Source organism: Hemitrygon akajei, chromosome 5 (assembly GCF_048418815.1).
Source record: "Hemitrygon akajei chromosome 5, sHemAka1.3, whole genome shotgun sequence".
Classification (NCBI taxonomy): Eukaryota; Metazoa; Chordata; class Chondrichthyes; order Myliobatiformes; family Dasyatidae; genus Hemitrygon; species Hemitrygon akajei.
The window spans coordinates 27,933,049-27,958,536 of record NC_133128.1 but is presented as its reverse complement, the minus strand read 5'-3'; the positions used below and the strand labels follow the sequence as shown (position 1 = coordinate 27,958,536).

Genomic DNA, 25,488 nt, shown 5'->3' with positions numbered 1-25,488 from the left:
AATAGGCCCTTCTGACTCTTCCAGCCTCGCTGCCCAACAATCCCCCAATTTAATCCTACCCTAAGTAGGGGATAATTAACAATGACCAATTAACCTACCAACCAGTACATCTTTGGAATGTGGGAGGAAACCCACACGGTCACGGGGAGAAAGTACAAATTTTTTACAGGCAGCAGTGGGAATTGAACTTGGGCCACTTGTACTATAAAGCATTGTGCTAACCACTACACTACCATGTCACAGTTGTATGACCTTTCACAGGAGATGCTTCAAAGTCCGGCATATACTAAAAAAAATTGAAAAGTGCATTTGTTGCCAACACAAATGTAAAATTTTACAGCTACTGGAAATCTGAAAACAAAAATGCTGGAAATACTCAGCAGGCCAGGCAATATCTGTGGAGATAGGCACAGTTGATGTTTCAGACTGATGACCTTTCTATTAGAGCTGGAAAAATGAGAAAACAAGCATATTCTATGCTGCAGAGTGGGGAATGGGTGAAGACCAAGATCGTCCAGCTGCTGAAAAGAAGTATCAGTTTCATTACCTCGTCTAGAGTGAGATTTTAGATTCTGGTTGGTAGGAAGAAATACAAGGTCAAGTGTTGAACTTCCTGTAATTCTATAGGAAGGTGCCATTGGATGGGAGTGGGTCCTGCTAGAGATAAATAACAGAGCAAAATCAGCAAGAAGGGGTAAGAGGAGAAGGTGTGTTTGGTTATAGCATTACCCGGAGGTGTAAGAAGGTGATTTGTTAGATTTGCTGGTGGAGCAGAAGGCAAAAATTGCTTTGGTTTGAAGGATCTTCCTTTGTCCTCAGCTGAGGATTCTCTTTCTTTATGCCCAGCAAGGCCCTTAAACATATCCGTTCCATGTCTTAACTATACTCCTTATGGTCTCATGGTTCCAGTTCCCACACTTGGTTTTCACACACTCTGAAAACCACAATCCTGTCTTCTGAGGGTGGCCTCATCCTGGCACAAGAGGAGGCCATGGATAGACACATCGGAACGGGAACGGGAATCGGAATATAGCTTTCTTGTGCGATACACACAAAATAAAGGACGAGCTCAGCAGGTCAGGCAGCATCTATGGAGCAGAATAAACGGTTGATGTTTCGGTCTGAGACCCATGTAGAGTTTCCTTGTGCTCGCTTTCCTCTCTGTCAGCCCCTGCATTCAAAGAAGCATTCTCTGCCCTTTTTTTGACACCACCAAAATAATGTCACCACCAAGCACGTTTCCCTCCCAGCCTTTACAATATTTTGTAAAGAATATTCCCTCCGGAGCTTGGTGATTTACTTTATCACTGACATCAAAACCCATCTCCTTCCCATTTTATTGACCTTTGCAGATAAAGAAATTATTCTCTTGCTTTTTTTACCTCTTCTCCTCAGGACCACACATGATCTCTAGATCTTTGCTCGTGCTACAGTTTCCTCAATGTCAAGAAACCAAATGCAGATTGATTGATGGCTCCGTATGACATCTCTGTTCAGCCTACAACCCTCTCTCTTTAGATCTGCTATTCTCCACTCCCTATCTCCTGCCTTTTACCCTATCGCAATCAAGTTCAGTCTAATCATGAGCACCTGATCTTTCATCTGGAAACGTTGCAGCCTTTGGTAATCCAACAATGAATTTGACAACTTCTATAGTCACTACTTCTATGCGGGAGACTAAACTAGCACAATCAGGCCCAGAATTTATGTCCCTCTTGCTACAAATGCTGCCTGGCCTGCTGTTCCAACAAATTCATTTATTTGCTAGTGATGTTATTTAGCACAACTCCAACAATTCAATTAAGAATTCCATGAATCCCCTGAACTATCCAAACATATATGAATATTTTTTCTGACTGTATTGCTAAATATTGTGACACTACAATTTTATCCCAGGACTAATGCTAGGAAACCTATGCCAGTTAGGGGTAGTTTGATTGTGGAATAACTCTGCCAGGATTTGCAGTATTATCCAGCTGTATCTGTGGCCCTGCAGAGGCTCCAGGGCACTTCTGTTCATTGTTGACGTTGCTGTTTGCTGCTTTTCCGGTGTCATCTGGTAGTAGTGATGAAATAACACAGTTGATCACATTCCCTGCCTGCTTTTGACGATTATTCCTAGTGAATGTTGTTGCTGGCTTTCTTCTTGAACTGTCAATTCTGCAAAATATTCAAGAATTTGGAGAAAATCGAGTTTGGCACGATTCACTATTTATCATCTAAATTACATTAGCATTACAAAGAACACACAGATGCAGGCCGTTCAACTGATCTTTGCAGAATTTATGCCCCACGTAAGTTACCACCCATCCCTCCTCCTCCAGCCCATTTTGCACTCCCTTCTATTCATATCAGTTATTGTGTATCCAACGTGCAGTAACTCTGGGTACTTCCGTTTCCTCTCATAGTCCCAAGATGTACAGGTTAGTAAGTTAATTGGTCATTGTAAATTGGCTCGTGATTAGGCTCGGGTTAAATTGGGGTTGGGGGGGGGGGGTTAACTGGGAGGCTTGACTCAAAGAGCTGCAAGTTCCTATTCTGCACTGTTTCTCTAAATAAATAAATGAATATCCGGCTCGCTCCCACGTTCCGAAGGTAAACAGTTAAGGATAGGTCAGTCATGGACATCTATGTTGGTGCCAGAACCATGGTGACACTTGTGAGCTGCCTCCAGCACAATCCTCACGGCTTTGATTCAAAGCATTCAAATGTATATTTTGATGTTTTGATGTACATGTGGCAAATAAAGGTAATCTTTATCTTTAGTAAAATCACAGCCTGTGGTTAACATCCAGGGACAAACCCAAATGAATTTGTTTCTCGTCCTTTGTCTAAAACCTCTTCCAGCTACTTCCAAGCACCCTCTTGTGCATAACTACGTATCTATGTTATTGACTGGTGACCCACAACTATGTATTGTATATCCTTAATCCTGGAATTTTCTACCTCTTTCAGCCCCTTTAATTTGCTCCTTAAAGTCAACTTTTTGATTAATCCTATTAGATCACAAGACCATAAGACACGAGAGCAGGTTTGGGCCATGCAGCCCATGAAGTCTGCTCTGCTATTCCATTGTGGCTGATTTATTATCCCTCTTAATTCCGTTCTCCTCCCTTCTCCCTATAACCCTTGATGCCCTTACTATTCAAGAACCTATTAACTTCCGCTTTAAACATGCCCAATGACTTGGCCTCCACAGCCATCTATTGGAATGAATTCCATAGATTCACCACCCTCTTTCTAAAGCAATTCCTCCTCAACTTTGTTCTAAAAGGGCATCCCTCTATTCTGAGGTTGTGCTCTCTGGCCCTAGACTCCTCCACCATAGGAAACATTCTCTTCACATTCACTCTATCTAGGCCTTCCAATACTTGATTCAGTTCACAGATTTTTCTGGTTAACACAAGAATGAGAGTCAGCAGAAATTCCAAGATGGCGGCGTGACGCAGCTTGCAGCGGCCACTCCGGAGCTGATTATCTGTTATTTGTGAAGTGGGGTACCATGCGCAATCATAATCGATTGAAAACGGACGTGAGAGCACGGAGGAACATCGGGAAATCTCCAGGAAGACCTTCTTTGTTGCTGCTGCTGCTGCTGTGAGATCTGGGACTCTGCTGGGAAGAACAGGCCCTCAGTCCTCGGGGTTGCATTGCCGATGGCCGTTGGCAGGGCTGTCTTAATACGCTCGGCAGAGGATGGTGCTCGGAGAAGCTGTGCTGGAGGGGATGGTCGTCGGCTCGGAGGTTCGACGGACTCGGAGTCTGCTGCAGTCAGGTCGCTTTTGGTGTGTGCTGCGTCTGTGAGGCTGGGTTCGACGGATCTTTCATAGTGTGTTGCATCTGCGAGGCTGAGTCAGGCGGCACCGTGGAAGTCCATAGCGGGGGTATTCCCTTCTGCCGCCAGCGTGGGATGGCGAGTCTGTCGGGACCCTGGGGACTTGTGGAAACTGTGTGGTGATTTCTTTTGAACTTATAGTCTTTTAACATCTTTGGACTATTTTTACTGTGCCAATGGTCTGTTTTTTTTTTATCAATTATGCTGTTGTTTGCACTGTTGTAACTATGTGGTTTTGTGCAGGTCTTGTAGCTTTAGTTTTTGGTCTTGTTTTGTCTGGTGGATTTGGAGCTCCTTTCCGGGAAATGCACTGAGATGGTAGCGCGATATTAATACGCAGCAGCCTCTCTGGACTCTGGACTGGGGATTGCCAAACGTTATGTGGATTTTCTGGTGTAGTCTGTTTTGTCATATGCTTTTGTGATATCATTCTGGAGAAACGTCTCATTTTTTAACTGCATTGCATTTGTGGTTTCTAAATGACAATAAACTGAATCTGAAATACATGTTTTCCAGTTAACAAGATGTAATCATGTGAATAATCTTGATGAAGTCCCAACCTTTTAATTTGAGATAAAAATGATTTTGGTGAAGGTATATTTGCTAATTTACTGATGATACACAGAGGGGCAAGAAATTGGTTGCAGATGTTGTTCCCTTATTCAAGAAAGGGAGTAGAGATAGCCCAGGAAATTATAGACCAGTGAATCTTACTTCAGTGGTTGGTAAGTTGATGAAGAAGATCCTGAGAAGCAGGATTAATGAACATTTGAAGAGGTATAATATGATTAGGAATAGTCAGCATAGCTTTGTCAAAGGCAGGTTGTGCCTTATAAGCCTGATTGAATTTCTTGAGGATGTGACAGAACATATTGATGACAGTAGAGCAGTAGATGCAGTGTATATGGATTTCAGCAAGGCATTTGACAAGGTGCCCCATGCAAGGCTTATTGAGAAAGTAAGGAGGCTTGGGATCCAAGGGGATATTGCTTTGTGGATCCAGAACTGGCTTGCCCACAGAAGACAAAGAGTGGTCGTAGACGGGTCATATTCTGCATGGAGGTCGGTCACCTGTGGAGTGCCTCAGGGATCTGTTTTGGGACCCTCACTCTTCGTGATTTTTATAAATGACCTGGATAAGGAAGTGGAGGGATGGGTTAGTAAATTTGCTGATGACACAAAAGTTGTAGGTGTTGTGGATAGTGTGGAGGAATGTCAGAGGTTACAATGGGACATTGATAGGTTGCAAAACTGGGCTGAGAAGTGGCAGATGGAGTTCAACCCAGATAAGTGTGAAGTGGTTCATTTTGGTAGGTCAAATATGATGGCAGAATATAGTATTAATGGTAAGACTCTTGGAAGTGTGGAGGATCAGAAGGATCTTGGGGTCTGAGTCCATAGGACACTCAAAGCTGCTGCGCAGGTTGACTCTGTGGTTAAGAAACCATATGGTGCATTGGCCGTCATCAATCGTGGGATTGAGTTTAGGAGCTGAGAGGTAATGTTGCAGCTATATAGGACCCTGGTCAAACCCCACTTGAAGTACTGTGCTCAATTCTGGTTGCCTTGCTATAGGAAGGATGTGGAAGCCGTAGAAAGGGTGCAGAAGAGATTTACAAGGATGTTTTTGAGTGAACTCAGCCTTTTTTCCTTGGAGCGACAAAGGATGAGAGGTGACCTGATAGAGGTGTATAAGATAATGAGAGGCATTGATCGTGTGGATAGTTAGAGGCTTTTTCCCAGGGTTGGAATGGCTAATACATGAGGGCACAGATTTAAGGTGCTTGGAAGTAGGTACAGAGAAGATGTCAGGGGTAAGTTTTTTTACACAGAGAGTGTTGATTGCGTGGAATAGACTGCCAGTAACGGTGGTGGAGGTGGAAATGATAGGGTCTTTTAAGAGTCTCCTGGACAGATACATGGAGCTCAGAAAAATAGAGGGCTATGGTAACCCTAGGTAATTTCTAAGGTAGGGACATGGTCGGCACACCATTGTGCGCCAAAGGGCCTGTTTTGTGCTGTAGGTTTTCTATTGGGAGAGAAGGCCAATCAGATTATTTTTTTTATTACAGGGGTTACACCCAAGAATGCAGATAAATGTTCCATTTACACTGCTGGTTCCCCAGGTCAGTACAAAGGAGGCTATAAAAGGATATAACTAGTTAAGTAAGTAAGAAAAGATCTGCCAAAATGAGTTAAATGTGGGAAGATGCAAAATTGTCCACTTTGGCAGGAAAATAAGGAAATGTACCTATCAAACTGGTGAGAGATTGCAGAGTTCTGAGATACTGAGTAATCTCCAGGCACATGATTCACAAAATACTTGTTTGCAGGTACACATTATCATAATTTGTTTCTAGTGGAACTAAATACTATAAAAGCAGAGAAATAATGCATCTGTCATATCAGGCACTGGTGAGGCCACATCTAAAGTATTGTGTGTGATATTGGTCTTCTTATTAAAGGAAGGGTATTAAAATGTTGGAAACAGTTTACTAAACTAATACCTGCAATGGGCAGGTTGTCTGGGCAGGAAAGATTGAACAAGCTACACTTGTCCATACTGGAGTACAAACAAAATTAAAACATATGCATCTTAACAGTAGATATGGTGAAGATCTTTCCTTTTAGAACATAGAACATAGAAATCTACAGCATATTACAGGCCCTTCGGCCCACAATGTTGTGCTAACCATGCAACATACTCTAGAAACTGCCCAGAATTTCTCTACCACATAGCCCTCTATTTTTCTAAGTTCCATGTACCTATCTAAGACTCTCTTAAAAGACCCTATTGTACCTGCCTCTACCACTGTCACTGTGCATTCTACATACCACCACTCTATGTGTGAAATCTTACCTCTGACATCCCCCTTGTACCTACTTCCAAGCACCTTAAAACTATGCCCCCTCGTGTTAGCCATTTCAGTCCTGGGAAAAAGCTTCTGGCTACTACATGATCAATGCCTCTTGTCATCTTATACACCTCTGTCTGGACACCTCTCATCCTCATTTGCTCCAAGGAAAAAAGGTCAAGTTCACTCAACCTATACTCATAAGGCATGCTCTCCAATCCAGGCAACATCCTTGTAAATCTCCTCTGCACTCTTTCTATAGATTCCACATCCTTCCTGGAATGAGGTGACCACAACTGAGCACAGTACTCCGTGGGGGTCTAACTAAGGTCTTATATTGTTTTAACATTACCTCACGGCTCTTGAACTCAATCCCACAGTTGATGTAGGCCATCACACCATACACCTTCTTAACAACACTGTCAAACTGCACAGGAGCTTTGAATATTCCATGGACACAGACTCCAAGGTCTTGCTGATCCTCCACACTGTCAACAGTTTCACCATTAATATTATATTCTGTCTCAAATTTGACCTACCAAAATTAACTACTTCACATTTATCTGGGTTAAACTCCATCTGCCACTTCTCAACCCAGTTTTGAACCCTATGATGTCATGCTGTATCCAGACTGTCCACAACAACCCCAAACTTTGTGTCATCAGCAAACTTACTAACCCACCCTTCTACTGACTCATCCAATTCACTTATAAAAATCACAAAGAGGAGGGATCCCACAACAGATCCCTGTGGAGCACCACTGGTCACCGACCTCCATACAGAATATGAACCATCCACCACCACCCTTTGCCTTCAGTGAGCAATCCAATTCTGCATCCAGAAAGCAAGGTCTGCTTGGATCCCATGCCTCATTACTTTCTGAATGAGTCTGGCATGGGGAACCTTATCAAATGCCTTACTGAAATCCATATACACTACATCCACCGCTCTAGCTTCAGCAATGTGTTTTGTTACATCCTCAAAGAATTCAATTAGGCTTGTAAGGCACAACCTACCCTTAACAAAGCTGTGCTGACTATCCCGAATCAGATTATGTCTCTCCAAATGTTCATAAATCCTACCTCTCAGGATCTTCTCCAACAACTTACACACTACTGAAGTAAGACTCACTGGCCTATAATTTCCTGAGTCACCTCTACTCCCTTTCTTGAACAACGAACACCATTTGCAACTTTCCAGTCCTCTCCCATTCCTGTTGATGATGCAAAGATCATTGCCAGAAGCTCTGCAATCTCCTCCCTCGCTTTCCACAGTAGCCTGCGGTATAGCTCATCTGGTCCCGGCAACTTACCTAACTTAATACCCTCCAACTGCTCCAGCACATCCTCTTTCTTAATGTCTGTACACTCAAACATTTCAGTCCGCTCTAAGTTATGATTGCCAAGGTTGTTTTCACCGGTGAATACTGAAGCAAAGGATTCATTAAGTATCTCCACTGCCTCCTCCAGCTCCATGCACATGTTTCCATGATCGCACCTGATTGGTCCTATTCTCACATGGCTCATCCTCTTGTTCTTCACATACTTGTAGAATGCCTTGGGGTTTTCCTTAATCCTGCTCACCAAGGCCTTCTCATGGCCCCTTCTAGCTCCCCTAATCTCATTCTTGAGCTCCTTCTTGGCACCCTTGTAATTTTCTAGAGCTCTAAAAGTACCTAGTTTCTTGAACCTTTCATAAACTTTTCTTTTCTTCTTAATTAGATTTTCCACATCTTTCTACACCATGGCTCTTTTACCCTACCATCCTTCCCCTGCCTCAATGGAACATATCTATGCAGAATGACATGCAAATGTCCCCTGAACATTTGCCACATTTTTATTGTGCATTTCCCCAAGAACATCTGCTCACAATTTGGCATCATATTACCCCCCACCCCAATTCAATATTTTCCCAAATTGTCTGCTCCTATCCCTCTCCAGCACTATGGTAAAGGAAATAGAGTTGTGATCACTACCTCCAAAATGCACTCCCACTGAGAGATCTGACACCCAGCCAGGTTCATTTCCCTATACCAGATCAAGTACAGCCTCTCCTCTAGTTGGCTTATCTACATATTGTGTCAGGAAACCTTCCTGAACACACCTAACAAACTCCACCCTATCTAAACCCCTTGCTCTGAGGAGATGCCAGTCAATATTAGAAAAGTTAAAATCACCCATCACTACAACCCTATTATTATTATTATTATTATTGCACTGTTCGAGAATCTGCCCCCCTATCTGGTCCTTGATATCCCTGTTTCTATTGGGGGTCTATCAAAAACACCCAGTAGATTTATTGCCCCCTTCCTGTTTCTGACTTCCATCCCTCAATGACTCAGTAGACAATCCCTCCATGACTTCCTCCTTTTCTGCAGCTGTGATACTATCCCTGGTTAGCAGCGTCTCTCTCCCACCTCTTTTGCACCTGCAATTAAATGATTAAAAATAAATGGAGAAGCCTCCATTCAACAAAGCATAGTCACCGTTAGAACTGAATAATATGGTACTATTATTGCCAAATTTGATTTGCTCCATACAGAAGCGCCAGCTATTTTACAGACGATTTAAACCCGTGGAGACTCGAGCATCTTCCTCTGAAGTATCCAAATCTGTTCAAAGGAACGAGATATATCATTATGTTTGCATGGCACAAAGAACAGACTCTAAGGTGACTCAGAGTCATCTTTACATACAGAAGCTCCAGTGCCCCCCATTTTACAACTATCTCTAATTAGCCGTAAAATGGGAAAAATGTCCTCAAGCTGCTTTCTGAAGATGTTACACACTAAGAGCAAAATTAGCTCAGGTTGTGGTAAAAATAAAACTCATCCGACTACATAAAAAGCATTTACACTGATGTATTGCCTCTGCAAGTGATTCACTAACACATAAAGCATCTCATTGGATGGCAGTTCCTACCACTGTCTATAAGGAGTTTCTAAGTTCTCCCCATGACAGTGGAAGTTTCCTCCCGGTGCTCTGGTTTCCTCTCATATTGCAAAGACGTACAGGTCAGTAGTTTAATTTGTTACATGGGTGTAATTGGGAAGTGTGGGCTCCTTGCGTCAGAAGGGCCTGTTACCATACTGTATCTCTAACCAAAAATAAAAATAAATAAAATAAAGTCTATCTCAGAGTGCAGCAAATCCATACTAATAAAAAAGAAAACCAGCTGACTCCAACTCCAGTCATCAGATATGTCAGTGTGACCAGTCCTCATGAATGCTACTAGTCATCTTTGATAGTCATAATTAGGGCATATATAATAAAGAGATTGTTAAAATGTTAGGAATATGTTTTATGTTTTGTAAAAATAAATTAAAATCATACAAACTTAGTTGAATATATGATGGATGTCTGTCTTTTTCCTGGGAGCTGATGTTCCCCCATTCAATAGCATGCGGACTGTCTTGCTTGTACCAGGTTTAATCCGGCACTTGCTCAGCAGGCATGGTTCTAGCCTAAGAGCTGGGAGGCTTGTGGGAGATTATGTTGCCCCATTAGACTCCGCAAGGAGCTCATCAGAACAAAACAGGACAACCATGGCAAGCAGGGGCTGAGCAAGAGAGGCCAACTTGAGTTCAGCCAACACCTATGCTGGGAACCAAAACCATATAACAATTACAGCACGGAAACAGGCCATCTCAGCCCTTCTAGTCCATGCCAAACGCTTACTCCCACCTAGTCCCACTGGCCCGCATTCAGCCCATAACCCTCCATTCCTTTCCTGTCCATATACCTATCCAATTTTACTTTAAATGACAATATCGAACCTGCCTCTACCACTTCTACTGGAAGCTCGTTCCACACAGCTACCACTCTATGAGTAAAGAAATTCCCCCTTGTGTTACCCTTAAACTTTTACCCCCTAACTCTCAATTCATGTCCTCTTGTTTGAATCTCCCTTACTCTCAATGGAAAAAGCCTATTCACGTCAACTCTATTAATCCCCCTCATAATTTTAAATACCTCTATCAAGTCCCCCCTCAACTTTCTACGCACCAAAGAATAAAGACCTAACTTGTTCAACCTTTCTCTGTAACTTAGGTGCTGAAACTCAGGTAACATTCCAGTAAATATTCTCTGTACTCTCTCTATTTTGTTGACATCTTTCCCATAATTCGGTGACCAAAACTGTACACAATACTCCAAATTTGGCCTCACCAATGCCTTGTACAATTTTAATATTACATCCCAATGTTCACAGAGTTGCTGGGATACGTGCTGGACTTAGCACTGTCATCAGGTCATCAGAGCTGCCACATTAAACACATTAAGCTGTCTGCTCAGCTGGATGCTGAATGACGTACTGCACTATTCAAGGGAAAGAGATGACCCATTATCACTCAGCCAACAGATCATAATGTTACATATCTCAGATTTTTTTTAATATATATAGTGTACTCATGTTACAGCAGAAACTATAATTCACTTTTGTAAGGTTGTCATGCAGTTTGAGGGAAATTTAACAACTCATTTATCCTCACCAATGAGCCCAAGCAGCAACAATGGATCATCAAAAGGAGCTCCTCTTGATGATGTTGGGAGCATCCTAAGACCATAAGGTATTGAAGCAGTGTTAGGCCATTCAGCCCATCAAGTCTACTACACTGTTATATCATTGCTGACTTTTTCTCAATCCCATTCTCCTGCCTTCTCCCCATTACTATTAAGATCTATCAAATTGTCTTTAGTATGAAGAAATACTAAAGGAGTCTGTATTCAGCCTAAAGTGAAATAGTCCAAAAGGTGTTATTACAGGTACTAAGAGCTCATATGAAAGAAGTTTTAATTTAATACAAGGAAATTCATATCTTGTAAATAATTATCAAGTAATGGAATGACTGTCCAAACAAACTCATGGAGGATGACGGATTAAATGAAATGGATGAAATGATCTTCCTCATTCATGATTTTTTGTTAAATAAGATTTTATTTTTTTGTTTCATCTTACTCAATGTACATTTAAAATCTGACATTACTTGGATGCATTGTAGTTTAATGTCAAAGTATAATTTTGTCATGACTTTGATTCAGCAGATGGTTGAAGGTACTGGATGTACTAACTTTTTATAAATATGAAGTAATCATAGTGTTGTACAGCTGCCAGCCATACACAAGGTTGAAGAAATGTGTTGGAAAAGCACCATTCAGGACAGATCAGTCTAGTTCATCTATTCCTTCCATTACTAATGCACAGAGGTTGTAGTGTGTAGTATCTACAACTGGGCTACAATTACTTTTCTGAGCTACTCTAGCTCTTTGCTGGCTATCATGCTATAGGGGTGCTATGAGGTTAATAGCTTTTATATGATGCTGACATTTAACTCTTATTAACAATAGTAAATTACTTATAAAAATAAAATGTCTTGAATATTTATAAAACATATAGCTAGTAGCATTTGTGAATAATTAAAATCAATAAACTAAAACAAAATACTAACGCATAATTCCAATTTGGAGGCTCTGGCTCCTAATATGAAGCACCTTACTGAGAGATGTTGGATTTTACCCTTGTACCTGATCAGATTTGATGCAGAATACAATCAAGTGAAAAATCTCAACAAGATTACCTCAAAAAAATTATAGATACCCATAATCGAAGCAGAATAGAGATCAGTGCAAACTGTAAAGGTACAACTCTGCTAGTCCGGTGGGTGAATGTTCGTGTCTGCTGGTCCTGTGGGTGAAGGTTTATGTCCACTAGTCCTGTGGGTGAAGGTTTATGTCTGCCAGTCTGGTAGGTCAAGGTTTATGTCTGCTGGTAAGGTGGGTGAAGGTTTATGTCTGGTGATCCTGTGGCTGAAGGTTTGTGTCTGCTAGTTTGGTGGGTGAAAGTTTATGTCTGCCAGTCTGATGGGTGAAAGTTTATGTCTGCTAGTATGGTGGGTGAAGGTTTTTGTCTGCTAGTCCAGTGGGTTAAGTTTTATATCTGTTGGTCTGGTGGGTGAAGGTTTATGTCTGTTGGTCCGGTGGGTGAAGGTTTACCTCTGCTGGTTATTTATTGCAGTTATCACTGTCAGCTTACTTACAAATCATTCTACTAAAAGTGGCCATCATCATTTGAAGACAGAATTTCCAAAACCTGCCGCAAGCAATGCCCAGGAGTTCTCCAGTTATAGATTGCTAAAGTTCGATTTCTATATTGCCTAGCCACCTTCAGACGTGGTTGAATTGGTGACAGAAAGGTCTCAGTTGAAGTCTTAATGCTGAGTGTTGTACCCATGGAGTAGTTCACACAGGAGAAATGAAAATATGGCCTGAAATTATGCTCTGTAATATCTGGAGAAGTTCTTGAAGGACTGTCTAAGTTTATCAGTAATGAGCTATAACAAATGTTATTTAGGGACATTTTTTGCCAATGTTTAAGGGCAGCAAGTCTAGATGTGAATGCAAAGTCTTTCAGAAAGTTGAATCTGCATCACTGATTACTATTGTTGTTAAGTGAGTAATCTCAATCCCAAAAGGCTAGAATAATTTTAATAACAAAATTAATTTACTGATATTCATTTCATTCCTGTTCTTGTGCTTATATCTGTACCGAAGTTCCTGGTGGAATTACTGACTATTTTAATTAATTTAATGATATGGGATAGCTTGGCATTAATAATCTTATTCTATTAAACACCATTGAAAATGGACAGCAAATGATATGCTTTCATAATATGTGGCTTGACTGACAACGTTCTAGAAATGTGTAGATGTAAGTGTAAATCAAATGCACATTGACAAGTAGAATGAATCAATAATCATTGGTACTAAAATTAATGGACAAGAGATGAGTATATGAAAAAGCCTAATAAATCCACTTACTGTGCTGGTGTAGGGCCAGAGCGTGACATCAACATAAGTATTATGAAGAGAAATATCATAAACACAGCAAGGCCAACCCAAAAAGCTATTACAATGGAATCTGGAAAAAGAGAACACAATTTGACGTACTACACCAACAACTGTTAAAATGTACCTTAAACATGCTAAGGAACCATCACAAAATCAAACACTCAGATTTTATATTTAGCATTAGAAACCATTGGAATCAATTCTATATTTAGAATGAAATATTTTCTCACCTAGATGGACAGTCTGTCTACAGACTGCAATGGCTAATGTGTCACCTGAGAAAAGCTCTTGATTCTTATTTGATCCACACCTTCATATGTGTTTTTAATTCTAATGTTAGTCTTCCAAAGCACAGGGAGAGCAACAATGAAAGAATACCAGATGTCTTACAAATTCAATGATTTGTGGATCTGAATGACCATGAAAGCCAAGTTTCTTTGACTTCAGTCCCTGTAGCACACATAAGATGATGTCTAATAGTTTAACTGAAGCTTTTTGCACCGAGTGCCACCTCACAACTGTAACCGTTTTTGCGCACTCTCCATTATTTGTTAACGGTACTCTCCATTTTAGTGAGGTGACTCCACTTGCAGTGAGTCTGGACTGTATGACTGACTCACTAAGTTGTTCTGTGTTTGTTTCAGACCTCCAGTGAAGCAGAATTTCATTTCTTCCATTTTGGCACAGGCGATTCATATTTTTTCATGCCACAGCCACTTTTACATTTGAAAAACAAAATGTCGACCGCATGGCCACTTTGCATGACATGCCCATTCAATCCATGAAGCTCACACTGAGTTTCCATCATCTGCCATTTTAAATCTCTGCTCTGGTTCCACTCTAACTTCTTTGCCTTTGTCCCAATACTGTCCTGAGGAACAGCATCTGATTCCCCAAACGGACATGTTGCAGCCCTTGGAATCTAATTTTGAATTCAAAGATTTTAGGTAACCAACTGCTTTTCTCTTCTGTAGATTTCGCTGGAAATTTCAGTTTCAATTTGTTACTTTCTTGTCTGCTGGCTCTTAAGGTAATAGTTACCTTGACAACTTTGGACTGCACCATTTCACAGATAATTCACCTGTTCTTTCCATCCCACATGCTTGTTTTCATGCCTACAGCTTCTCCCACTTCCTCCAAACTCAAGGGGTACCAATGGCCGCCTGCCCTTTCACTGGCTGAGTCGAACAGTCCACGTTCCAAGCCTATGTTCCCCAGCTCTTCCTGCGCTATATTGACGACTGCATTGTTGCTGCTTTGTGCATTCATGTTGACCTCATCAATTTCATCAACTTTGTCTCCAACTTCCACCCTGTCCTTACATTTATTTGGTCCACTTCTAGCACCCCTCTCTCCTTTCTCGATCTTTTTGTCTCCATCTCAGGAGACAAAATGTTTACCAACATTTTTAAGAACTTACTAATCCCATAGCTATCCTGACCTCTTCCCACACGGTCTCCTGTGACAATGCATTGATCATGTGGATAGTCAGAGGCTTTTTCCCAGGGCCGAAATGGCTAACAGGAAAGGGCATAGTTTTAAGGTGCTTGGAAGAAGGTACAGAGGAGATGTCAGGGGTAAGTTTTTTACATAGAGGATTGTGGGTGCGTGGAATGGGCTGCCGGCAATGGTGATGGAGGTGGATAAAATAGGGTCTTTTAAGAGACTCCTGGATAGGTACATGGAGTTTAGAAAAATAGAGGGCTATGGGTAACCCTAGGTAATTTCTAAAGTAAGTACATGTTCAGCACAGCATTGTGGGCCGAAGGGCCTGTATTGTGCTGTAGGTTTTCTATGTTTCTATGATTCAATGCCTTTCCTTTTTCTCAACTCCTTTGCCTCTACCACATCTGTTCCCAGGTTGAGGCTTTCCTGTCTAAGACATCAGAGATGTTCTCCTTCTTCAAAGAACGGGGTTTCTCTTCCTGTACTATTGATGCTGCCCTCACCCACATCTCCTCCATTTCCTGGACATGTGTGCTTATCCCACCTTCCCGCCACCTTAACAGTGATAGAGTTCCTCCCCACAAGCCTCCTCACCCAATACATCATTCTCCACCACACCACCATCTTCAACAAGATCCTACTACCAAATGCATCTTTACCTCCCCCCCCACAACTCTCCACTTTCTGCAATGATTGCTCCCCCCCCCACCGATTCCCTAGTTCATTCGTCGCTCCCCACTAATCTCCCTCCTGACATACCTCCCTGCAAAAGTGCTACACCAGTCCATTTACCTCCTCCCTTACCTCCATACAGGACCCCAAGGACTCCTTCCAGGTGAGGCAACATTTCGCCTGTGGATCTGTTGGGGTTGTCCATTGCGGCATCCTCTAAACTGATGAGACACAATGTAAATGGGGACCGCTTTCTCAAGCATCTCCACTCTATCCGCCTAAAGCAGAAATCCGCAGTGGCCAACTATTTTAATTCCTATCCCCACTTCCATTCTGACATGTCAGTCCATTGCCTCTTCTCTTGCCATGAAGAGGCTACTCCCATTTTCCATCTCGGTTTCCTCCATGGACATCGATTTCTCCTTCCAGTAATTATTCTTCTCTCATCTTCTATTCCATATTCCAGCCTCTTGCCTTCCTTTCACCTCCCCCAGTGCTCCTCCTCTTTCCTGTTCTCCTCTGGTCCAATCTCCTCTCCTATCAGATTCCTTCTTCTCTAGCCCTTTACCTTTCCTACCCACTTGGCTTCATCTATCACCTTCCTGCTAGTCCTCTTCCCCTCTCCACCACCTCCCCCCCCCAACCAGTTTATTCCCCCTTCCTTTCCAGTCCTGAAGAAAGGTTTTGGCCCCAAACGTTGACTGTTTATTCATTTCCATTGATGTTGCCTGGCCTGCTGAGATCATCCAGCATTCTGTGTGAGTTACTGTGGTTTTCCAGCATCTGCAGAATCTCCTGATTTCTTATTATTCCAATTCTAACGAAGCGTCACTGACAATAAAGGGTTGTCTCTAATTCAGGGCCCATTATCCCTAGAAACCAGGATTTAAATTCACTGCAATAGCATTTTTCCAACTACTATTTCTTGTATTCAACTATTCCAAAAGGGGTTTACAAGTCAGCCAGCATGAACAAAATTTGCATCAATTGACTGAAATAGAATCAGAAACAATCTGAAATCCAGAGAGATACCAATGAAATGTTTGGTTTGGAAACACAATTGTATATTTTGATCTTCTGATTGGAGTCTGACTAACTGAGGGATTCCACTATCAGCAAGCTTCTGTTAGTTCTTAGCTGTAAGCTATTAACAAAAACTTCTTATTTTACAAATTATTAACATCTAAGAAAGTTAAACTGTTATTTATACATAAATAAACATCATAAGTTACATGTTGATAGTATTTATTAAAATATTTAATATTATTTCCATTTTTAACATTTGTGAAAGATTATAATGTTCACTGCCTTAAGTTTCCCAAATGATAATTGACTATTAAAAATAGAACATCATAAGAATTATGTATTTTCAGATTTTAATGTAAGACACTTTTAATCTAATCAATATAAAATTAATATCGTATAAGAGGTGAGACAGGCAGATAGAAATTTTTTAAGACATTTACCAATTCCTTGGATCTCTAATTGTTACTAAGAGTTAGAAATGAGTCACCAGCTTGAACCTCTGCTGTTTTGGTGGTGTAGGCTCACCCAGAGATGCAAGGCAAGAAGCTTCAAGATTTGGAACTAGTTACTTTAAAGGATATTTGACATAGAGTTGGGGATGACTTGGAACAAACTTACATATAGGCCAGTGATGTCCCCCATGTGCCTATTGTCCTTGAATTTCTAGCTTGGTCAGGTACTGTTTGAAAACCCCTGGCAATTTGCTACAGTGTAACTTGGAAATGAGACACATAGTGCGGGTTGCGTGCCTGAGTTTGATGAAGTGAAAGTTCAGGTTGGTGGTTGGTATCCCCATCAAGTAGTCTGCCTTTTCCTGGAAGCTGTTGAGTTTTATGAATATTTGTGGAGTGGCGGAATTCCAGTCTTGCCAACTTACATACCTCAAGCGTCACCAGCCCTCGTTCCTCCTGCCTGCACAGACACCTGATCCCACAACCCACCAACAGCTCGCTAACTTGGAGGGAAGGGCCACCTGCCCTTGTCTACCAGCTTGACCTCCGACCTCTGCCCTTCATCCCCGGTCCGCATCACTGGCCTTCGAGAGCGGAGCGCTGGCCCAGACTCCAGCCTGACCTCTAACTCCCCCACACCCTAACCTGACTGCTCCTTCCCCTCCCTGTCCCCAAAACCATCCCTATGAACCTAAAAAAGTACACTGAGTCCGAACCACAATATCAACGGAGACTGCAGCTCAGTGCCATCTTGTCTCTTATTCATTATAAATGCCAAGAGATGAGCTGGACCCCACCTGACAATAATCCTCTAACTTCCTCTTGTTTGCAGTATTTATGTGGCTTGTCTAGTTAGGCATTGGTGACCCATGGATGTTGGTGATGGTCTCAGGATGATACATGCTGTTGAAGACCTTGCCTCAATCCTTATAGAATCAACTGCTTGTGTGTGTGTGTTAGCAGTGATCATGCAAATTTTATTTCATTTAGTACAGCTATTTTACTGTTCCTTCTGAAAGAACAAGGAACAATGGTGATCTACAAATAAAGTTAACTAAAAAGTGCTTGCACGAATCGGAGAGTGGGCATCATGTGTGGCTCCATGAATAGATGTTCCTATGAAATGATGAATGCCAGCTAGAATTAGGTGAAGAATGAATACTGTGTCTGAGTAAGGGGTCACAGTGAGATGGAGCAGATGAATAAATCTGTGAATAAAGTAGGGGGTGGGAACACAATGGAGATTGTAAATTAGCAGTACTTAAAATGCCACGGTTATGGTTTAAGGGCTTGAGTTGTAAAATCTGATCAACTAGCAGTTTATCACATTGTTACAAATGTTCCGTGCTAAATTTTATAGAAATATACAACACAGAAGGTTAATCAGCCTATTATGCCCTCACAGGAATGGAATTTAGTATAATCCTGCCTCCAAGCTCTTGGTCCATGGACTTACAGGTTACAGCTCATCTGAGTACTTTTTAAACTGCTAACCATTTCCAACAAAATCACTTGGGTAGTTCAGACTCCAGAGCTGCTCGTTGGCCGATGGATTTCCAGTGGAACTAGTTGAGTGCCACATGCAACACTCATTGCACAGCTGACATTCCAAAATCCAGCGTTTTTTCTTAACCTATTTCAGTGCTGACTCATTTTCCCCTTCCTTCCTCGCCCACTACCTGAACACTCATTGAGGTGTCAATTTGTTAACAGAATTAACAAAGAAATAGTTCCTTTGAAAATAATTATCTTTTGTCTGTACTTAAGATAATTAATTAATAGCTAATTAATTTGATTGCCAAAATTACCAGTATTTGTAAGTACCCAAGTAGTAAGGCAGAGCACTGTTGCTTGGACCTGCCACATTGAAAGGCCCGCTTGGGCCTATTCCACGCTGTACCTCAATCAATCAATAAATAAAACATACTGTAGAAAAAATTACAAGCAGGAAAAAAAAACAAGAAAAAGGCTGACAAAATGTCAACAACAGCAATCCCCATTTATGCATCATCTTTAAAGTAACTAAAATATCTCAGTATGTTCCATAGGAGAATTATTGCAATAAAAAATCTATTCTGTAAGTATAGTAAAGGCAAAAGGGTGATCAGGTAAGATTAGTGCCCAACAGGAAACCAAAACAGGACCAGAGGATATAGGGAAGAGTCTCAATGAAAATTCCTCATCCATATTCACTAAAGAGAAAGACATTGTAGTTGATTAAAGAGCTTCATCCTCTCCAACATCAGATATCTGAATGGTCCTTGAACCCATGGACACTACCTCATTATTCCTATTTTTTACACTATTTATTTATTTTGTAGTTTTAGTCATTTTTATTTCTTTGCACTTAAGTGTTGCCACAAAGCAACACAATTCCTGTCACATAAGTCAATGATATTAAACCTGATTCTGATCTTGAGGAGGATAATAAAATTCTAGAATCATGAATCAGATCAGAATTAGGTTTACTATCACTGACATCAGTCCTGAAATGTGTTGCTTTGTGGCAGCAGTACAGTGCAGGCATAATAAATTACAAGTTACAATAAATAAATAAATAAACAAATAGTGCAAAAGAGGAATAAAGAGGTAGAGTTCATGGGTTCGTGCATCGTTCAGAAATCCAAAGGCAGAGAGGAAGAACCTGTTCCTAATATTGAGAGAGGGTCTTCAGGCTCCTGTACCTCCTCTTTGATGGTAGTAATGAGAAGACAGCATGTCCCAGATGGTGAGGATCCTTAATGATGGATGCTGCCATCCAGAGGCACCGCCTCATTGGAATAGAGCTTCTGCTCAGGATGGAGCTGGCGAGTCTACAACCTTCTGAAGCCTCTTGTGATCCTGTGCATTGACATCTCCATACCAGACAGTGATACAGCCTGTCAGATTGCTCTCCATGGTGCATCTGTAGAAATTTGCTAGAACCTTTGCTGATATACCCAATCGCTTCTGACACGACTGCATCCAGGTGAGCCCAGGATAGATACTCTGAGATGTTGAAACTGAAGCTGCTTTTTTTTTCCACTGATGGCACATCAATGATTATCAGTGTGTACTCTCCCCAGTTTCCCTTCCTGAGTCCACAATCAGTTCCTTGGTCTTGCTCACATTGAGCACCAGGTTGTGTTGTCACACTACTCAACCGACCGACCTATCGCTTTCCTGTATACTTCCTCATCACCATCTGATATTCTGCCAACAATGGTGGTGTCACTGGCAAATGTATAAATGGTGTCTGAGGTGTGCCTAGTGAGTAGAACAGAGTGATAAGCATACATCCTTGAGGTGAACCTGCATCGATTGTCAGTGATGTTATACCAATCCAAACTGACAGTGGTCTCCCGATGAGAAAGTCAAGGATTCTGTTACAGACGGAGGTACAGAGGCCCAAGCTTGTCAATTAGAATGCATCGCAATTAAAAAGGGTAAGGTATTAGATGGTGCAGTGACATCAGCACCGCACTCCGGAGCGGAAGTTCCCGAGTTCAAACCCAGTCGGGCTGCTCCCTGGCACGCTTTCCACCCATGCCGGGTTGAGTGTCGAGCTCGCAACTCGGCCTCATAAAAAAAAACACTGCACTGTGAGAAGGACATGGGGGACCACTCACAGAATCTTTCCTCCAAGACAAACACTTGGGGAAAAAAAGTGGTCGCCGAGGCTCTGGCAGAGTATGGCACACAAAACAAAACATTAGATGTCTTGGCAGGATTAAGGGTGGAAAATCCTCAAAGGCCCAACGGATGCATCGCAGGCTGCAATGGGTGAAAAGGGAGGAGATCGCTATGATCTCCTAACAGAGATCATTTAAATCACAAAATGCTGGAGGAACTCAGCAGATGGTTTGTGTTGCTTTTGACTTCCCTATCTGCAGACTTTCCTCCAAAACCATACAACATAAATAATTAATTAAAATTTACATCATTAACAAGGCTTTGAAATATGAATAAGGGAATAAGGCAACACTATGAAAGAATGCTACTCTGATTCGAAGAGAGTTCTAAGATCTCAAACAGCTATCTGATCAATAAGTATAAGAGCCTTAGTTTAACCTCTCAGCCCATAATACCTGACTCAGTCCTATACTCAAGGATTGTGACTTGAATCACTAACTTTGATTCAGAAGTAAGAGCAAACAATGAAGCTAATGCTACATACAGTGGCATGCAAAAGTTTGGGCACCCCCGGTCAAAATTTCTGTTACTGTGAATAGCTAAGTGAGTAAAAGGTGACCTGATTTCCAAAAGGCATAAAGTTAAAGATGACACATTTCTTTAATATTTTAAGCAAGATTACTTTTCTATTTCCATCTTTTACAGTTTCAAAATAACAAAAAAGGAAAAGGGCCCAAAGCAAAAGTTTGGGCACCCTGCATGGTCAGTACTTAGTAACACCCGCTTTGGCAAGTATCACAGCTTGTAAATGCTTTCTGTAGCCAGCTAAGAGTCTTTCAATTCTTGTTTGGGAGATTTTTGCCCATTCTTCCTTGCAAAAGGCTTCCTAGTTCTGTGAGATTCTTGGGCCATCTTGCATGCACTGCTCGTGAGGTCTATCCACAGATTTTCAATATAGTTTAGGTTGGGGGACTGTGAGGGCCATGACAAAACCTTCAGCTTGCACCTCTTGGGGTAGTCCATTGTGGATTTTGAGGTGTGGTTAGGATCATTATCCTGTTGTAGAAGCCATCCTCTTTTCATTTTCAGCTTTTTTTACAGATGGTGTGATGTTTGCTTCCAGAATTTGCTGGTATTTAATTGAATTCATTCTTCCCTCTGCCAGGGAAATGCTCCCTGTGCCACCGGCTGCAACACGAGCCCAAAGCATGATCGATCCACCCTTGTGATTAACAGTTGGAGAGGTGTTCTTTTCATGAAATTCTGCACCCTTTTTTCCTCCAAACATACCTTTGCTCATTGCGGCCAAAAACTTCTATTTTAACTTACCGGTAATCAGTCCACAGGACCGGTTTCCAAAATGCATCAGGCTTGTTTAGATATTTCTTTGCAAACTTCTGGTGCTGAATTTTGTGGTGAGGATTCAGGAAAGGTTTTCTTCTGATGACTCTTCCATGAAGGTCATATTTCTGCAGGTGTTACTGCACAGTAGAACAGTGCACCACCACTCCAGAGTCTGCTAAATCTTCCTGAAGGTTTTTTGCAGTCAAACTAGAGTTTGAATTTGCCTTTCTAGCAATCCTACAAGCAGTTCTCTCGGAAAGTTTTCTTGGTCTTCCAAACCTCAACTTGACCTCCACCGTTCCTGTTAACTGCCATTAAAACTGTAATTTTTAATTACACTACGAACTAAGGAAATGACTACCTGAAAACACTTTGCTATCTTCTTCTCCTGCTTTGTGGGCATCATTTTTTTTAATTTTCAGAGTGCTAGGCAGCTGCTTAGAGGAGCCAATGGCTGCTGATTGTTGGGACAAGGTTTGAGGAGTCAGGGTAGTTATAAAGCTTTGAAATTTGCATCACCTGGCCTTTCCTAATGATGACTGTGAACAAGCCATAGCCTTAACAAGCTAATTAAGGTCTGAGAGTTATCTGAGAACTCAAATCTTTTGGGGTGCCCAAACTTCTGCATGGTGCTCCTTTCCTTTTTTTTCATTCCAAAATTGTACAAAGCAAAAATAATACACTAATCTTGCTTAAAATGTTGAAAAGAATGTTTCATCTTTAACTTTATCACTTTTGGAGATCAGTTCATCTTCTACTCACTTAACTGTTCACAGTAACAGAAATTTTGACCAGAGGTGCCCAGACTTTTGCATGCCACTGTAATTCATCCTAAGTTATGTTGCAATTTATACTATATTTTAAATTGTTTATCATGCTGAACATGCTGTGTTCGTTGAGTGTTCTTAGGCCGGTAGGTAATTTCAGAGATATCTCAGCTATGAATTAAGACCAAGTATAGCCTTCCTATTGAAATTATAACATTTACATTTATAGTAAAGAAGAGCACTAAACAAGGATGCTATGTAGATTTAACCTATATTTTCTCAGGTACCATATAAAACTATTACATTCCATGAACTGTCAATTTTAACTCACGTTTGGCCTCATTTTTAAAAGTTAAAGTCAGCAAGAGATTATGCCAGTGCAATGTGGTTTTTATAGTTGTAGAAATGGAATGCAAGAGGCAGAAATACTGCGGAGGCTAATCCTTGATTGGGGGGGAGGACACTCAGACATTTTGACATCAACATTGCAAATATGAGACTTTGTAGGTAGAAAATAGCCAGTCTAAAGAACAAAGCAAAGTTACATCTTCTAAGAAAGGTAACCGGAGAAGGAATGTCATCTTCGCCTATTGAGCTTCATCGTCAAAAATGAGCTAGTCTGTCATCTCAGCAGCCAGCCCTCCACAATTAGTGAATGTCTCGTGACTCCTCAGTTCACTCTAACATGGCTCTGAGTGAAAAATATACAGAGCACATCTCAAATATTGGCAATCTTCCGTTTGTCCTGAACGACAGAACAACAGAAGTGTGCCAACTCAGAAACTTCCCAAGTACCCATCCCATCAGGCATTCTCTTGTTGCATTGGTGAAAGAATCCGTGATTTCCACTTTAGGTGTTTCAGTCACCTCAAAACACAAAATCCTTGATCCTCAGTGCCACCTTAAGATAAAAAAGTTAGTCACACCCAAAGAACAGTGAGTATTTCTGGACATTACATATTAGGAAAGATCTACTTTCCTTGGAGAGAGTCTGATATAAATTTACTGTACGATACTTGGAATTCAAGGATGAAATGGTAACCAGAAGAAGGGCTGTGTTTGTCTGACTTCATATTAAGGGAAGTGCTGAATTTTATTTTTCAAAATATTGAGAAGAATTCTTGTTAAACCAAGATAATTACATTTCTGCAGATTATGGAGTCCAGGATGAGTTGATTCAATATACAAAATCATCCAGGCCTTCTAGATATGCCTATGAAGCATTTCAATACATAAAAGGAGGCTGAAATGTGGAATCTCTTCCAGAAATGATAGATGATAGCAGATCAATTGTAAGTTTTAAAACTGAGATTTTTGCAAGTCACTGGAATGTTAAAGAAAATAAATGTGTTTGAGGATCGATCACTAATCTTATTGAAATACGGGGACCAGCTTTAGGGGTTAACTAGCCTCTAGCTTCTTCCTGTTGTTCCACACATTAAGAAAAAGGTAGAAACATATAAACATAAAGAAATCTCTCAGCCTCAACGTGGACTGTTTATTCACCTCCATAGATGCTGCCTGTCTTGCTGAGTTCCTCCAGTATTTTGTGTGTGACGCTGAAGAAAAAATGAGGCAATGCATGCACACCATGCTTGCATTTATATAGAGCCTTAATGGAACTTTTTGAGACACTAAAATGGAGCATCAATAGCACTAGGCATTGGGCTCCGTAAATAGGTAGGGCAAGATGATGAAAATAGGTTTTAAAAAAAATAAATAGCTATCGAGGAAAGTCTTGGAGGAGAAGGGAAAATGGGGTTTAGATCTTTAGAGATGCGGATCTCGAGAGGTGAAGGCAGAGCTGTCATTGGAACTGTGATAAATCAATGATATATACACCAGAACAGAGAATCCTCCAGATCCTAGTCTGTCAAAAAATATCAGTTGGGCAACACACCTAATCTGTCAGTTCCTTCAAAAAACCGCATCCATTCCGAGCGGATCCCGTTTCACCCATTCGTCGTAATTTACAAACCCGATACTTTAAAAAAAAACTTGAGCGGTTGAGACCCGCTGCCCCGCTGATTTAGGAAAGCCGAGTGTCTCGTTTCCGTGTGAAAACGGACTTACTTCACAGCAAAGCTTACTCACAAAATAATCTTCCGTACTCGTTAGTTTTAAAACGACCAATCAATTACAAACATGGGTAAGTGATTCGAAGGTATTAAATATGTTATGTTATACCCGGTAATTCTCCTCAATAAAAATCCATCGAGTTCCCGGGAATACTCACACTTATTCGCTTTGAGTCCGTCAAATGAAATATCAAAATCGTAATATTCGTAAGCGAACTCGTAAATTGGGCTATTAATGAACGATTCCTCTGAAGAGTTTCCGAAAACGGCATTTTTTTCCGCCTTGGGCATCCTGAAAATGCGAGCAGATCCAGACAGATACAATACACCGAGAGGCTGGGCTCAGCTGCTGTGCATCCACTTCAGTCACCTAACTCGACAGACAAAATCTCAGCTCGTCCAGTGTCTCTGATGCTGTCGCTTCCTCTGTATGAGGTGGGAAATGATCCCCCTCTGCTGGCCAACATATCCCTTACAGTCGTTGAAAGTGTACACACATTAGCCACTTTATAGGTACTGTACCGGCCGATGTACCTAATAAAGTGGCCACAGAGTG

At 41.3% G+C, this 25,488-nt stretch overlaps 1 protein-coding gene across 1 annotated transcript; it reads right to left on the bottom strand.

Moving 5' to 3' along the window:
- On the bottom strand, positions 1–25,488 carry LOC140727282 (melanocortin-2 receptor accessory protein 2A-like). Its single transcript, XM_073044543.1, has 3 exons — positions 25,091–25,488; positions 13,506–13,605; positions 1–2,160 (listed from the first exon to the last, which is right to left on the bottom strand). Exons 1-3 carry the CDS (start codon positions 25,221–25,223, stop codon positions 1,923–1,925), a joined length of 471 nt encoding a protein of 156 aa, XP_072900644.1. The 5' UTR covers positions 25,224–25,488; the 3' UTR covers positions 1–1,922.